The following is a 14,272-nucleotide window of genomic DNA, read 5'->3' on the forward strand; positions in this document are numbered from 1 at the left end:
GAGGGCAGAGACTTCCAAGTAAGCACAGGATTTCCCCCTGCAAGTCCCTTTCCTAAAGATGCAGGGGTTGTAGGAGATTTACTGGCTTGCTGTCTATTGAACATTAGTTAGGAACAGAGGTTTCCAGAACAGAGGTCAGGAAATGAAGTGGAATTTGATGTATTAACTAGGAAGCAGCAAAGGAAGCCAGGCTTGTGTTTTATTTGTTATTATTTCCCTAATATCCTCAATTAGGCAGCTCCCATCAGAGGATCTGATCTGCTGCTCATATAATGGTGTTGTACCCGCTGGTTCTGGACACAGGGAAACAGGCAGTGAATCCCCGGCCCGTGGCATCAGGAATAATGTTTACTTTTTTCCTTTGTTCCCAGGCCTGTCCCAGGCTCTCTATCTTCTCTGCTACATCTCCACAACAGACAGAGACAGCCCATGCCAGCCTCCATGCCTGGGACCCTGCCCAACCCTACCATGCCGGGATCTTCCGCCGTCTTGATGCCAGTAAGTGCTACTCACTTCCGCCGAGGCTTGCCCTTTTGCAAGAGGAAAGGAAAATCTGAGATCGGAGCTTACTGGAAAGAAAGTGGCTTCTTTTGGTTGGAGAGTTGAGCTGTGTGCCAGTTTTCTGAGAGCACCCGGTTGTCTATCCCTAGGCATCTTGCTGGCTCTCTGGTCCCTCAGTGCTTCCCTAGTGAGGCCTGGTCCCATCTTCCTGCTGGTGACAAGTGGGCTCGCCACACCCAGGGAACGGAATTCGTTCAGGGACATGTGTTATATGGCTACTCCAAAGTCTATAGCTTGGGCTGTATACAGAGTATCCTTAAATTGCCAGTGAGCGGTCTAGCCAGGACTCAGAGTAATAATTATAACATAACAGTAATAACAACTGTACATAATAGCTGCCAACACATATTTGTGCACATCATGTTCTGTTAATCATGCGAGCGACATTTACTGAGTGCTTCCCATGTGCTAGTCACTCTCTAAGCACTTCATTAATACATGGAACAATCCTCTGAGGTAGGTACTGTTACTGTCTCCGTTTTTTGCATGAGGAAAGTAAGGCAAGTAACTTGCTTGGCTGAGAAGCACGGCAGCTGAGTTTTGAACCCCAGAATTCTGGCTCCAGAACCCACTCTCTCAACCACTACATGATACATACATTCTCTCTTTTAACTCTCACAACAGACCTATGAGGTATGCACTGTTATTACCCCCATTTTACAGATGAGGAAACTGAGGCACAAGAGGCTGGGTAACTTGGCTAAGGTCACAGAGCTAGTAGGTGATGGAGTCCAGGGAGTCCGAGTCCAGGGAGTCCGAATCCTGAGTCTACACTCATAATCATGGTACTATACTGCCCCTCTCTGAAAACAACAGATTAGCATAGAAGGGAGATACAGACTATTCCAGAGCAAACCTTGCTCTCCTTGCACAGGATTCCCTCCCTGTACTTCGTGAACATGGCTAGTGTTATTATTCATGGGGCCAGAAGAGTTCTCGAAAGCCCTAGAGGCGATAGGACCAGTCAATCAAAACTCTCCTGCAACAGTATCAACAATGCCTGGTAGAGCATTTTAGCATTTTAAGGAATTGCCTACGTTTTGTTATTATTTCATTTTTGTTATTTCACTTTGTTCCCACAGCAGTCCTGTGGGAATTTGATAGCAGTAATTATTGATACACTCATTTTATAGATGAAAAGCTGAATAATTAGGAAGATGAAGGGAGTTGTCTAATGTCACACAGCTTGTGAGTGAAGAGCTGTGAGTAGAACCCACATCTCAACACACTGAGCAGCTTGGATTATCCCAGGTTGAGCAATTTTCTCATTTATCTCAGTTTTGGCAGGGCAATGGAGAAGGGCTTGGTGGCCCTAGGTTAGAGAAACGGACCTGCCTGCTGTAAGTATCAGGTAGTCCAGGCTAGAGACAGTCTTTGCGTAGTTGGGCCAGAAGGACAAATGAGCCAGCTGACTTTACCTGCGTTGCTCACTGCAGACATCTTTAGATGAAGGAAAATAGCGCCATCGATGCCATTATCCCAGGTTTTACTCAACCCAATTTATTGCATGAAGACTTCCACCACGTGCTGTCTTCATTTAGGCTCTAACTTCTTCTTGTCCAAAAGTAGTTTCCTTTCAGAAATTCTATGCATTGTCCAGAAAAATACCACTGCAGTGACTTTTTTTCTGTTTGACTAAACTGTGTACTATTCCCAGGGGCAAAGGTGGGCCACTTGAAATGAAAGGGCCTGGAAAAAGGTGCCTGGCACCGATTTCCACCACATCACTTCATCGTACAACTTGATCTCCTGTTCCTGCTTCAGAGTAGAAGCAAAGGATCAGCTGCATGGTCAAGAGCCAGTGTGGATGACAAGTCGGGATGCCACCCCCACAGGAGTTCCCAAACCGGTGTCAGTGATGCATACAGCTGCCACGACAGTAGTGTCAGTCTAGAGCAGTGATTCTAACGAGAGGCGATTTTGTCCCCCAGGGGATATTTGGCAATATCTGGAGACACTGTGGTTGTCACAAGTTGCAGGGTGGGGAGTGCTACTGGCATCTAGTGGGTAGAGGCCAAGGATGCTGTTAAACATTCTATAATGTACAGGACAGCCCCCACAACAAAGACTTATTTAGCACAAATTGTCACTAGTGCTGAGGTTGAGAAACTGTGGTCTAGAGTGACACTAATGTAACTAATGAAAATTAATATAAGATCTCTGAAAAGTATATCCTAAGATTTCTAGACCCTAGAAATCTGGCCCTTTTCTTCCTTATTGTCAAGTCACCAGCTCCTGTATTATAACTTTGGTATTTCAAACATGGTCTTCCTCTAGAGTGCCTGCCCCGGGAAACCATGATTCCTTGGGTATAAAAGATAAGTCCATGTCTGTAGGTGAGGATGAGATTCTTAAGTGAATTGTAGTACATGCTGTCAGGCCATACATTTCACAAAGTTTTAAGTCTGAAACAAAATGATGTATTTGTTCATTCATTCATTTAACAAACTTTTGTTGAGCACCTTCTATGGGCCAAGTCCTGGGATAGATGTGAAGAACAAGGCAGGTATTGCCTTCGAAGAGTTCACTGGGTTGTGATTTCCTATCTTGAAAGTCAAAATCTTTTAATTTGCCACTATGAACACCTATTTATAGTTACAAAAGCCCAATGAACTGCAGACACTTTAGCTCCTGTTTTCCAATTTGTTTCAAGGGAAAAGAAACTCAAAAAAAGGTGAGCTCCTTTACCTGGAAGTTTTACTTAATGGTGCTAAATATTGTGTAGTATTCAGCAAGGCCACTCACATCTTCTGACCTCTTAATTCTAGTCAGCTTAATTCTAGTCAACTCATCAAAGCTGCTCTCATGCTGTAAAGTCTTAGTACAAAGGGTGTGGGTTAGTACAAAACACGAAATAGTAGTTTTGAAGAGGCTCTCGCTGACCCCCTATAATCATTTAGACAGAAAAATGCAATTTTTTTTAGATAGAGAAATCAGCCTGTTTTCATCATTCTGTTTAATTTGTGAGTCACGGGGTAGAAATAGTCATAGGCTGTAACTTTTCCGAAAAGTGGGAAGCATGGCCGACTCTGGATCCAGAGGCCAAAAACAGGCTACTCTCCCTTCTTTGTAGTGGACGATGGCTGGTAGCTTGGAAAACCCCAGACAATCATTTGTACATCTGAATGATCCTCCCTCGGAAAACTGAAAGCAAAAGCTCATTTGGACTTGATTTCCTTCTAGGAGAAGGTCACCAATTGGAATAAAGTGTCAAATGCTGTTCCAACTTGCCTATCCCCCAGCCTCTGGAAGGGAGTTATAAGTAATAAGCATTTTTAGAGCAATCTTTATGACTTGACAACTAGAGTACACAAATGTACTTAAGGACACTGAACTGTACACTTAAAAGTGGTTAAAACGGTCGATTTTATGTTATGTATATTTTACCATAATTAAAAAACAGAGTTTAAAAGACTTAGAGTACCTAGGCTCCCTGGAGATTTAGGGGGTATGTGGGAGTGACAATTTTATCTTACTGAATTGGTAAGGCCTCAGGTTTTGCGGGAGTGCTCTAGAACATGTAGAAAATTCTCCTTCATTAAATATCTCTTTTGAAACAGTTTCACACATCCATTCACTGCTAGATTACTGATAAGCTAATTTAGGCCAAGATAAGGCTGACGGCGCTTTGCTATGACAGGGAATGTCCACCAGTCATCCATTAGGAGGATTTTAGCGAGCACCTCTGCTAACCCACACGTTGATGTCATAATCCTACCCCCGTGGACACAGCAGGGGTTGCTGTGATAGAATCTCAACAATGGACGGGACCTGAAAGGGTCATTCAGTTCAACTCTCACTCTCAACTTGTCTATGAGGTTTCCGTCCTCCACTCTTTGAAGAGCCCCAGTGATAAGGACTCTGTATTTTCTGGGCTAACTTTGAGCAGAACCTGGTTTCCTAAAATTTCCGACCATTGTTTCCATTTCCATCCTTTGGAAAAAGTTTTGCATTGAAGAATCTATATTTCCCCCTGAGAAAAGTCTAATTATTTTCTGTGTGATTTTAGTATTACATGTGCTTGCTTTATGCCAGTTCTTTGAAAAGTGCTAATTTTCTACTAAACAGAAAATATCCATCAGACACACCCCTCCCTGACTCAAATAGAGATTTTGCTGTATTTACTTTTTAACAGGGACACCCTGGAGACAAAAATGCCAGAACTCAGTGCAGGTGTTTGGAAGATGTTAATTCTAGCCTTGATGGCAGGCCAGCGTGACAATGTGGGAGCAGTCGGTCGTGTGTCATACAATACCCTCAGCTGCTTTCTTCATCTACTCAAAGGCCTAGCCCCACCGTGAGGCCCAAAACTGTTGTCGTGTAGAGTCATGGCCAGGTTCACAGGGCAGGGATGTGCCAGGGGCAGCAGCTCAAATACCTGTGCTGGATCATTTGGATTGTGTTTATGAGTTCAAGTGATGGGAAGACCCACCATATTTGAGAGCTTTACTTTTTAAATTAATTTTATTTTTTCTCATTACTAAAATGATTCACCTTTCTGCATAAAAGTTAGAGAGGGGAAAAAAAAAAAGCCCAAGATAACCATAACAGTTATAAAAATAAGCATGGTCACTGGTAGTTGGTGTGTTTATGAAAGTGGAAATATTCGATACTTTTGTTTAGAAATGATCTTCCAGGACAACATGGCTCTTTTTGGTGTAGGGCATCTTCTATAGAAGGCGCAGCTTTGGATGATTCTTTGATGTGCTTGAGTTCAAGGCTCAGGAGTGCATTGTTTACCCTTCCCCAAACCACACACTTTCTCTGGAGTTATTCAAAGAAATTCCAAAGGAACCATTTGAAAGAGAAATGCAGCTTTGTCTGTGACCTAGACCGCCTTTCTCAGACTTTTGATTCTGGTGCTTTCCTTTCTCTTAGATGGAGAGACAGATGTCAGTGAACTCCACCCTCCTGGGAATGCAAGGTCCGAATCTCAGCAACCCCTGTGCTTCTGCCCAAGTCCAGCCAATGCATTCAGAAGCCAAAATGGTAAATAACAGTTATAATCATCCTTTTGTTATTTGGTGACTTCTTCTTTTGATTTCTATTCTGACTTCCGAATTTCAGTTAAGTCAGGTAGACGGCTCTGTCTTTGTTTTGGTGAATAGGTCTTTCCGTGGAAAGGCAGTAGAGGGCTTGGTTCTCTCTTTGAGGATATTTGTTACCGAACCATGGTGTCAGGTGATCATGTAACAAGCATTGGATCAGATGTGGCCTTAGTAAAAGGGACATTTAAAAGTTTGGGGAGATCCATAGGAGCTGAGGTGGGATACACCCAAGTCTGTGTATATTTGCTCATAAAATGAAATTAACGAAAATAACCCAGAGTTTCTCCCTTATTCAAGGTGATCACAGTTTCAATGCCACTCTTTTTGTCCCCATATCCATTGAAACAGACATGTGACTTTTTGCACATACTGTTATGGAAATATTTTCCATTTTTTGTTATAGTTGTCAGATGTGACATTGATTTGAAAGGATCAGAGCCTTGTTTTCTTGCAGAGTAACTCTCACTGAAATACATGATTTCAGGTGACAACCTTCAGTGACTTTTAACATATGAGATTTATGTGCAGTCAGGTCAGTCTTTCCAATCACAGTGATAGATTCATTCATTTATATTCTACTGAACAGTAATAAAAGCAACACATGTATGTCTTTGCAATATAAAGTAAATTTGCTGGTTATATTTAGTAGAGTTATTTGAAGTAGGTCATTCGGTTTTTGTGTAAATTCTGAAACCGCAATTAGTAAAGTATCGGATGACAACAAAATACAGTGCAGCAATGTTTTTAGTGTCTGATATTGGATAAGGATAGCTTTTGCTACAAGTTGGAGATTTATTTGGTTTCCTGACTGATAGTGTTAGGAACCATGTCTGACGGCTGGTATGAGAATGTTATTGACAGTTCTGAAAATGTCATCAAAACCCAGTGACTTCGTTTTCAATGGCAGCAAGTTTTTTTTAACGCCTGCTTTACTCACTTTCTCTTGGAAACTTCACTCATTTGACTTGCAGCTTCTTGACCCAAGGAGGTGACTGAACTCCCAGTGTTGGCTACCTTGGGCAAATAAAATCTGTGGTCAAGAGAGTTCTCTTTGCTGTGCCACAGTCCCTGTGACATGCCAAATGGCACCGACATCTTCAGCAAAGCTCGTTAAATCTTTTTGGAATTGGCAAATATTTTTTCAACTCAAGCCCTGCAGAGCCAAACCAAATACTTGCTGGCAGAGTAAAGCTCAAACTGGCATCTGTTTTGGAGACCAGAGTAATGCCATTTACTCTTTTTTTTTTAAGAAAAATAAAAAATGAACTGTGAAGGTACTTAAGAAAAAAACAAAATTAAGTTATTCATGTGTATGAATAAATGTTCTGGGTCTGAGCATCAGATGCTACTCCCTCAGCTGGATTATTTCTGAGTCATCTTGTTTTGTTCAGGGTCTGTATCTCTTTTGAGGGACCTCCCAGACAAACTTTAGATGGATTCTGAAACACAATTCCAAACTAAATTTCCCTGCCAATTGATTTTCACTGGATTTTATGTCACCACTTGACTCAGAAGTGTCCTACCCCATTTCTTGCTGACAAAGAAGGAAAATGCTTCCAAAGGGAGTACAGGTTTATAATTATTTATGTGTATGAAGTAAAAACATATGCTATGGCAAATTAGTAGTGAATAATATCAGCTGGAGACAAAAGAGGATTGGTGTGTGCTTATAAAATAGTGTTAACCCCACGAATGTTTGTCGAGTTAAATTTACTGAGCAAGCACACTACTCTGCTGATTCATGTTCTAAGTGAATGAATATTTCCAGATCCATGATGTCTGGGCTAATGAACTCTATCCTGGAGTTTGGGCTTAGGGAGCACAGCTATTCTACCCATAACCCTGTTATTGCCAATACATTAATTCAAAGGGAAAAACGGTAGTATTGGCCACTTATATTTTGAAAGACTAGCGTTTACTTAGTAGCTTGGAAAAGTGTTAAGTAAGTTACTTTTAATACGTTACTGAGCATCTCTAATCTTCTTCTGCTTGCTTTATTCACTGGAGAAACCAGTTATTGCCATCTAATAACTGTACAGTATTTTCTAGCAGCTTTGGGCTGCTCAGATGAAAAGCTTTTATGAAATACAAAGTAGTGAAGAAAAAAAATCTTCCGTGATTTTAATGTCAGCCAGAGCCTCCCCAGGTTTCTCTGAACTATGGGCTTTGTTGTTCTATGCCTAATTTTCTTCCTGTGTAAGACTGGAATGGATTCCAGATTTCAACTAAGACTCTTGTTTCACAGTTTTCAAGGACTTTTCCAAAGGTCACACATGGGCTATTGTGATGAATGCACTCTGTGGGGTGTGTTCTCAGAGCACACGGGAAACCAGAGAGCTGCCAGGGAGGTGTGGCTCACACCACAACCCTGCAGACCTATTCTCCTGGGGACAGCGATGTCAGAGCGTCCATTTCACCCTGCCTATTGGCCACTGACAAAAGCCATCATCCTGAATCTCTGGTGAAACTCAGAGGTACTGGAGGTGGCCAAAGCGTAAGACAGGATTGCTTTAAGTGTACAGCTTTGTTAGAAGCTGTCTGAGAGTGACTACTCAGTAGAATACATCCATTTTCCTTGCCCCAAATTGGTCATTTCTATCGTGGGAGAAAGAAAGACAAGTGTCCCCAATAAGCTCTATGGTGCATTAGTCCAGGACATCCTAAATCAAGAAGCACACGTGCTCTTTTGATTTAATGTACATTAGTATCAAGTAGTGCACTTCAATGTACTGTAGTTACATCCATCCAAGTTGGTTTTATCATAATTCTTGCAAATTATAATTTAGTTTTATGGATTCTTTTTCTGAAGAATTAAGCCAACAAACATATGGCTTCACAATTACACAAGTGGACATGTACCTACTGGATTTTGTTTCAGGGGTCAGAGCAGAGTCAAAACCATTTGAGACTTGCATCTTTTTAACCACTCAAAACAACAGGTTCTTCCTCCCAAATTTCTGGGATCAGTGGGTGTCTTTCATGAAAATGGGGACTACCAGAAAGGAAATTCACTGAATACCTGGTAGACTTTTTTAACATTCAAAGCAGGGAAAGGGAGGGAAAGAGGGAGATGAGCAGGGAGAAATGAAAAAAGGGAGGAAGGAGACAGAATGGGTAGGGGAAGTGCAAACCAGACCGGGACATATTTCCAGCTTCCTCTGGGTACGAGTGATTCTGTAGTGATGTGGCTGTGGTGTCCTCAGTGTTATGTAGATCTGCATTCATTTCTTCTTGTGAGAATTAGACCAATTCAATTTAGCTCTGAAAGAGGTTTTCCTTTTCCTTCCTTTTTTTTTTTTTTTTTTTTTAAGAAATCAATAATAGTATTGGAAGCTAAATAAAGGGTGGGGGAAACTTGTCCATATACCTGTCTTGTGTCTCATTAATGAGGAGGTGATTAATACCATATTGAAACTAACTAAAATGAAGGATGGCATATAAACAACTATTTGGAGAGGGTTCTGGCAACCCTGCTCAGATTTCACCTTAAGTTTGGACAGGGTTAGTGAAGCCTAGGACTATTGATGCAAGGGAGAAGGTATGTACAGCTGTGAACTGATTTCGTCCTCAGAACAACACCGTGACATTTGGGGGCTATTGTCCCCATTTTATGAGGCATCTGAGGCTCCAAGATGTTAAAAAACTGGCCCAATGACACATCATTTAGCAAAGACTAAAGTCTCAGACTCCAATGACAAAGCTTTTTCATCACAACATTGATCCTTTAGATAAAAATAGCACACAGATCAAATCAGATTCTTTTTAGGTTAATTAATATTCACGTATAAATGGGAGACAAGGATGGCAAGGATGGTTTAGACCTCCAGAAAACCTGGAAAAGATGTGAAGTAGTTGGTAGTGTGGAATTTCCCCCTTGGTTTAACTACAGCTTTGTGGCCTCACTGACTGGTCCAGCTTCACTGTCTCTTTATCCAAACATATTTTTATCTTGACTTTTCTTATTTTACATGTGTGTCTCCCCCACTTGATTGATTGGAAGCTCCTTGAAGATAATCCTTGCATTGTGTAAGCTCCGTATACTGAAAAAGGTCCCATGAATGAGAACTGAATTTAACTGACTTGAGTTGAATTAAAATTATGAGAAGGAACCAAACTCTAGCCATGGAAATGGGGGTGGGATGGAGTGGGTAGGGGGCAAGGGTGGGGCTGAGAAGGGGAGGATAAAAGTAGACAAACCTAAGCTAAGTAATCAGCTTGTAAAGAGTAACTGACTACATTTGATTCCTTTGAAAGATATCTAGAAACAATACCCATCATATTTTTTCCTTGAGAGGAAAGCAATATGTCTGTTCCTTAGAAAACAAAACCTGGACTATCATTGCCCTCCTAGGAAGTCAGAGCAATCAATACTACATGCTGTTTCTTCCATTTTGATGGACTGGTTGTGCTGCATTTTGGTCATCGACTGTCAATACTTCATCCACAGTTAGGTTTGCAGTTTATTGAAAGGATACATAAATGCAGGCATTAATGAATGAATGAAAGAAACCAAAATGATTGGAGAGTCAAGGCCTCTTAGAGATGGAGGGTACGTATGGTCATGAGCCAAATAACAAGGTTTTGGTCAACAACAGACCATGTATACCGTGGTGGTCCCATAAGATTAGTACCATATAGCCTAGGTGTGTAGTAGGCTATACCATCTAGGTTTATGTAAGTACACTCTATGATGTTCGCACGACGACATCATCTAACGAGGCATTTCTCAGAACGGATCCCCGTCCTTAAGCAACACATGACTGTACTTAGTGAAGACCTTGTCCAAATTCCTCATTTCACAAGTGAGGACACGAAGCCTGTAAAGACTTAGGGAGATCAAGCCATCATTTAAACACAAAGCTGGGCCCCCAACTCGGGCCTTCATGCTTCTAGCCAGAATTATGCTTTCTCCATCAGCTCTGCTGATAAATTACTACCAGTGCTTCTTCTCTTGGCTCCTGGTTTCCTCCTGGCAGATTGGCAGACGAGGACTGGGGTGGCAGAGTGAGCAATCCATGGTTAAATCTGCACTTTGTTTTGAATGTCAACCTGGGTGTGTTTGTGTTTGCCTTTCCCCTCCCTAATTATCGAGCCGGATCACTGTTTGCCTACGGTGCCCCTTGGCCACCCACTGTCCAACAGATAAATCACAGAGAAGCCTGGCTCCATATGGAGTTGCCTGGAAAGTTTATACACATGAAAAGACAGTCTCCAGGTAACATCTCTCTGGCACTCTTGAGAAATGCAGTTCTTCGATTTGCCTATTTGCTTTAATCATCCCCAGCTTCGCTTCCTAAATGTCCAGGAATAAAAAAGTGGTGAATCAATAGACTCTCTGCTTCTCAGAAACTTTGTGGCAAGACAGGAAATGCTGTTGACTTGAGAGAAGCTCTCATTAACTTTTGAATCGTGCCAGCAACCGTGTGTCCCTGTAGCCAGTGATCAAAATACGATGATGGACTGAACCAAGGTGACCACTTTTTCAGAATCTTCCTCCCTCATCGCTGTGAAAAACCACTATCCAATATGCAGATAAATAGGAATTATATAAGATTCCATGACAATAGCAACAAAAATCTACACTCTCACTAGTATGTATGATGGATCTCATTTTAAAGGCAATTTCCCTTCTTAAAACACTATGGTAGAAAATAGTAATTGTTAACGTTAATTAAGCACTTGTGTATGTGGTGGCAGAAACTATGTTAAGTATCTTGTAATATATTATCTCATTTAATTCTTGCAACAATCCAATGAGGGAGGTACTATTCTTAATCTCATTTTACAAATGAATGAACTGAGAGGTTGGGTAATTTGTGAAGAAGAACATACAAGCTGGTAAAATGTGGTGCTGGGATGTGAACCTAGGCATTGAGTCCTTGGTGCTGCCTCTAAACCATAATGTTTTGCCAGCAATGGGGTTGATCATCCTATGAGTTTATATTAGTAAAGCACTTTCCGAATTGCAAAGTGCTTCCATATACATTGTCTCATTGGAGCCTCATAGCAACCCCATGAGCTCAACAGGGAAGTATTACTATCCTCATTTTAGAGACACAGAGAGGTTAAGTGACTTTTCCAGCATCATCCAGTGGCATAACCAGGCCCTGAGCCCAAGACCTGTTTCTACTCTTATCATGCTGTTGCTGGTCTCCCCATGGTAATTTATTCTGAATAAAAGCAAGCTTTCATAAAAATAAAACTCACGGATATAAAGTAAGATGAGGCTTAAATTAATAGCTCAGGCCCAATCACCTACTAGCTTATGCCTATTAGAGTCTCTGGTCCTCATCAACTAAACACTGGAGAGCAGGCTAGTCGGTATCTCTGTCTGGCCAAGACAGTGCTGAATTTGAGCTTAGCTGTTATTATTAAAGAACTAAAAGCAGCAACACTTCTCTAAGAGCTAACAAAAGCCCAGCTCCTTTCTGTTGGCTGAAAGTATACTCTTTTGTATGCCATTACCACTTTGCCCATTTAAACCGTAGAAAGTTTAATTTAGGAATATATCATGCCATTTTTTCTAAAATGTAAGTGATTAGATTATGAGATCGTTGATAAGTGCTAGCAACCATTTCTTTATATTTCTACGGAACAGAATAAATTCCTACAGAATTTACATTCCATGTGCTGATCAGCACCCCAAATACAGAGGAGTATACATTTCATTATATTTGTTTTGAAAACAAGAATTTGAGAGATTATCAATTGCCTATGAATCACCAAATTCCAAAGCAGGAAAGGAGCTCAGGGATTATTTTAGCAAAATCCTTTCCTTTGAGAAACAAAGACCTGAAGTTAATAACTTGTCTAAGGTCACATAGCTAATTAGTGGAAGAAGGGGAGTTGGAACCCAGGTTCTGAGTTTTCAAGTTTATAAGTACTTCTATCTCTATATGCTAGCGGGGAATTGACAGAGAAAGCCATCTGGTGGTTGCTGTGATAGTGAACTTTTTAAGGGGAGGTGTTTCCTGGAGACTTTTCTGCAGAGTTTTGATTAACGAGGCAAAGTGCCTGGGTAGAAGAGGGTCAATCAGCTTTTCCCTTTTACGTCAACTGGGAATTGAAGCTAACTATCAGATTGCCCAAAGGGTGGGTCCAATTCTCTGTAATTCTTCCTGAGACTTGGGGGTCTTGACATGATGAGACCTCTAAGCTATTCTTATTCATCACCTAGACTGTGGATACATGCTGAGTATTTTATCTCTTGGCACCTGGTCCAAACTGTCTTGATTTTGCCTGCCACCCAGCAAAACTAAACTTCCCACGTCTCATCGCTCTTTTCTTTGGGGCTGCGTGGGTCTTACTCGGGCTTTGGGAGATCTGTATTGTGCTGCTGTGGAGTGGTGACTGAGCTCGCTGCTCACACAACACAAAGGGGTATTGAAATGCCCCTTCTGTTGAATCTCTTCTCTTGGCTCTCCCTCATCCACCCTCACCAGCGGCTCCTCATACACACATTCAGACGTTCTCCTAGGACTCATTGTCTTCCTAGTTTAATTTCTTTCTCTTTCTGCCAGTATCCACCCTGTTTTGGTAACCATGGCAATAGGTGAAATACAATCCCAATATTTGCTCGCTGCCTCTGTCATCCAGCCCAGCACGCGCATTGTCGGCTCTTGTTTTTCTGTTTGTTTAACGTTCCCAAGCCTGAAGTCAGATGCATTTGGGCAAGGACACCGCACATGGTCTGGTTTCGGAACACCCCCTCTCAGACAGTTTTCAGGCACGTCTTCTTTGTGTATCTGTGTACGTGTGCACGCGTGTGTGTCGCTGTCTGCTTTGGAACATTGTGCAAATAAGTTCAGCTTGTGTCAGTATAGCCAGGAAAAAAAAAAAAGGGACATTTTACAAATCTTGTTGCAGGGAAGTTCTGCTTTGCAGAGATATATTTCAGTCTTTTTCTTGGAATTTATGTAGCTTACACTTTCCAGGATTTTTGCCAGCACAACTAATAACGAAAGTTTGCTTTGCACTTGGGGATGATGGCTCTGCCTTGATTTGGTTTTTTTATGTGGCAAGTACAGAAGATCTGTCAGAAAATTCGTGCCTCGAGGGGGATGGAAGGTGGGCCATCGGGGCGGACAGAGGAGGTAAAGTGTTCCTAAAGGTATGGGATTTTTCTGTTCTTAAAAAATAAAAGGGAGAGATCAATCTTCAAGTCCAAAACTAACAAAGAATATATTTTCTCTGTTGGTTTCTTTTTAAAATTGTCTTTTTATCCCCTGTTGGCTTGAAAAGCTAGCTGAGTAGTACTATATGATGGGTGTATTCACCTTCTTATGAATAAGATGGATGATTAGGTTGTCAGAATAGTTAAGTCCCAAACAATAAAAATACACATTTTATTATTAATACAATATAAAGTATTTTTTATTTTGAAACGGTATTCGTAGTCACCAGAATGGAAGATGTGTTTAAGGAGGACGAGATTTTCATCCAACTGCGGCCTTGGGTTCTAGAGATTAGAAGTGCAACCAGAGAGGCTAGGCAGTCCCCTGATGTCAGCAGTGACCGAGATCCAAGTGGAGGAGGATGAGCACACTTGGGTAGAATTTCAGAGTTGGCAGCTGTTTCACCTGCACCTTTTCCTGGAATATCCTTCTCCCCTTTGGCACCTCCACATGCAAATGCACCCGTGTTTGCACGGTACTCCCTCAGTC

At 41.5% G+C, this 14,272-nt stretch overlaps 1 protein-coding gene across 2 annotated transcripts in view; it reads left to right on the forward strand.

Moving 5' to 3' along the window:
- CREB5 (cAMP responsive element binding protein 5) overlaps nucleotides 1–14,272 on the forward strand; it is a 390,264-nt gene that overhangs the window by 289,237 nt on the left and 86,755 nt on the right. For both annotated transcript variants that reach the window (XM_014786085.2, XM_004418879.3), the window contains exons 6-7: nucleotides 372–498; nucleotides 5,440–5,550. In XM_014786085.2, the coding sequence (XP_014641571.1) occupies nucleotides 372–498; nucleotides 5,440–5,550 (238 nt within the window). The remainder of the gene's footprint in view (nucleotides 1–371; nucleotides 499–5,439; nucleotides 5,551–14,272) is intronic.

Source organism: Ceratotherium simum, chromosome 1 (genome assembly GCF_057802395.1).
Source record: "Ceratotherium simum simum isolate JZ-2026a chromosome 1, ASM5780239v1, whole genome shotgun sequence".
Lineage (NCBI taxonomy): Eukaryota > Metazoa > Chordata > Mammalia > Perissodactyla > Rhinocerotidae > Ceratotherium > Ceratotherium simum.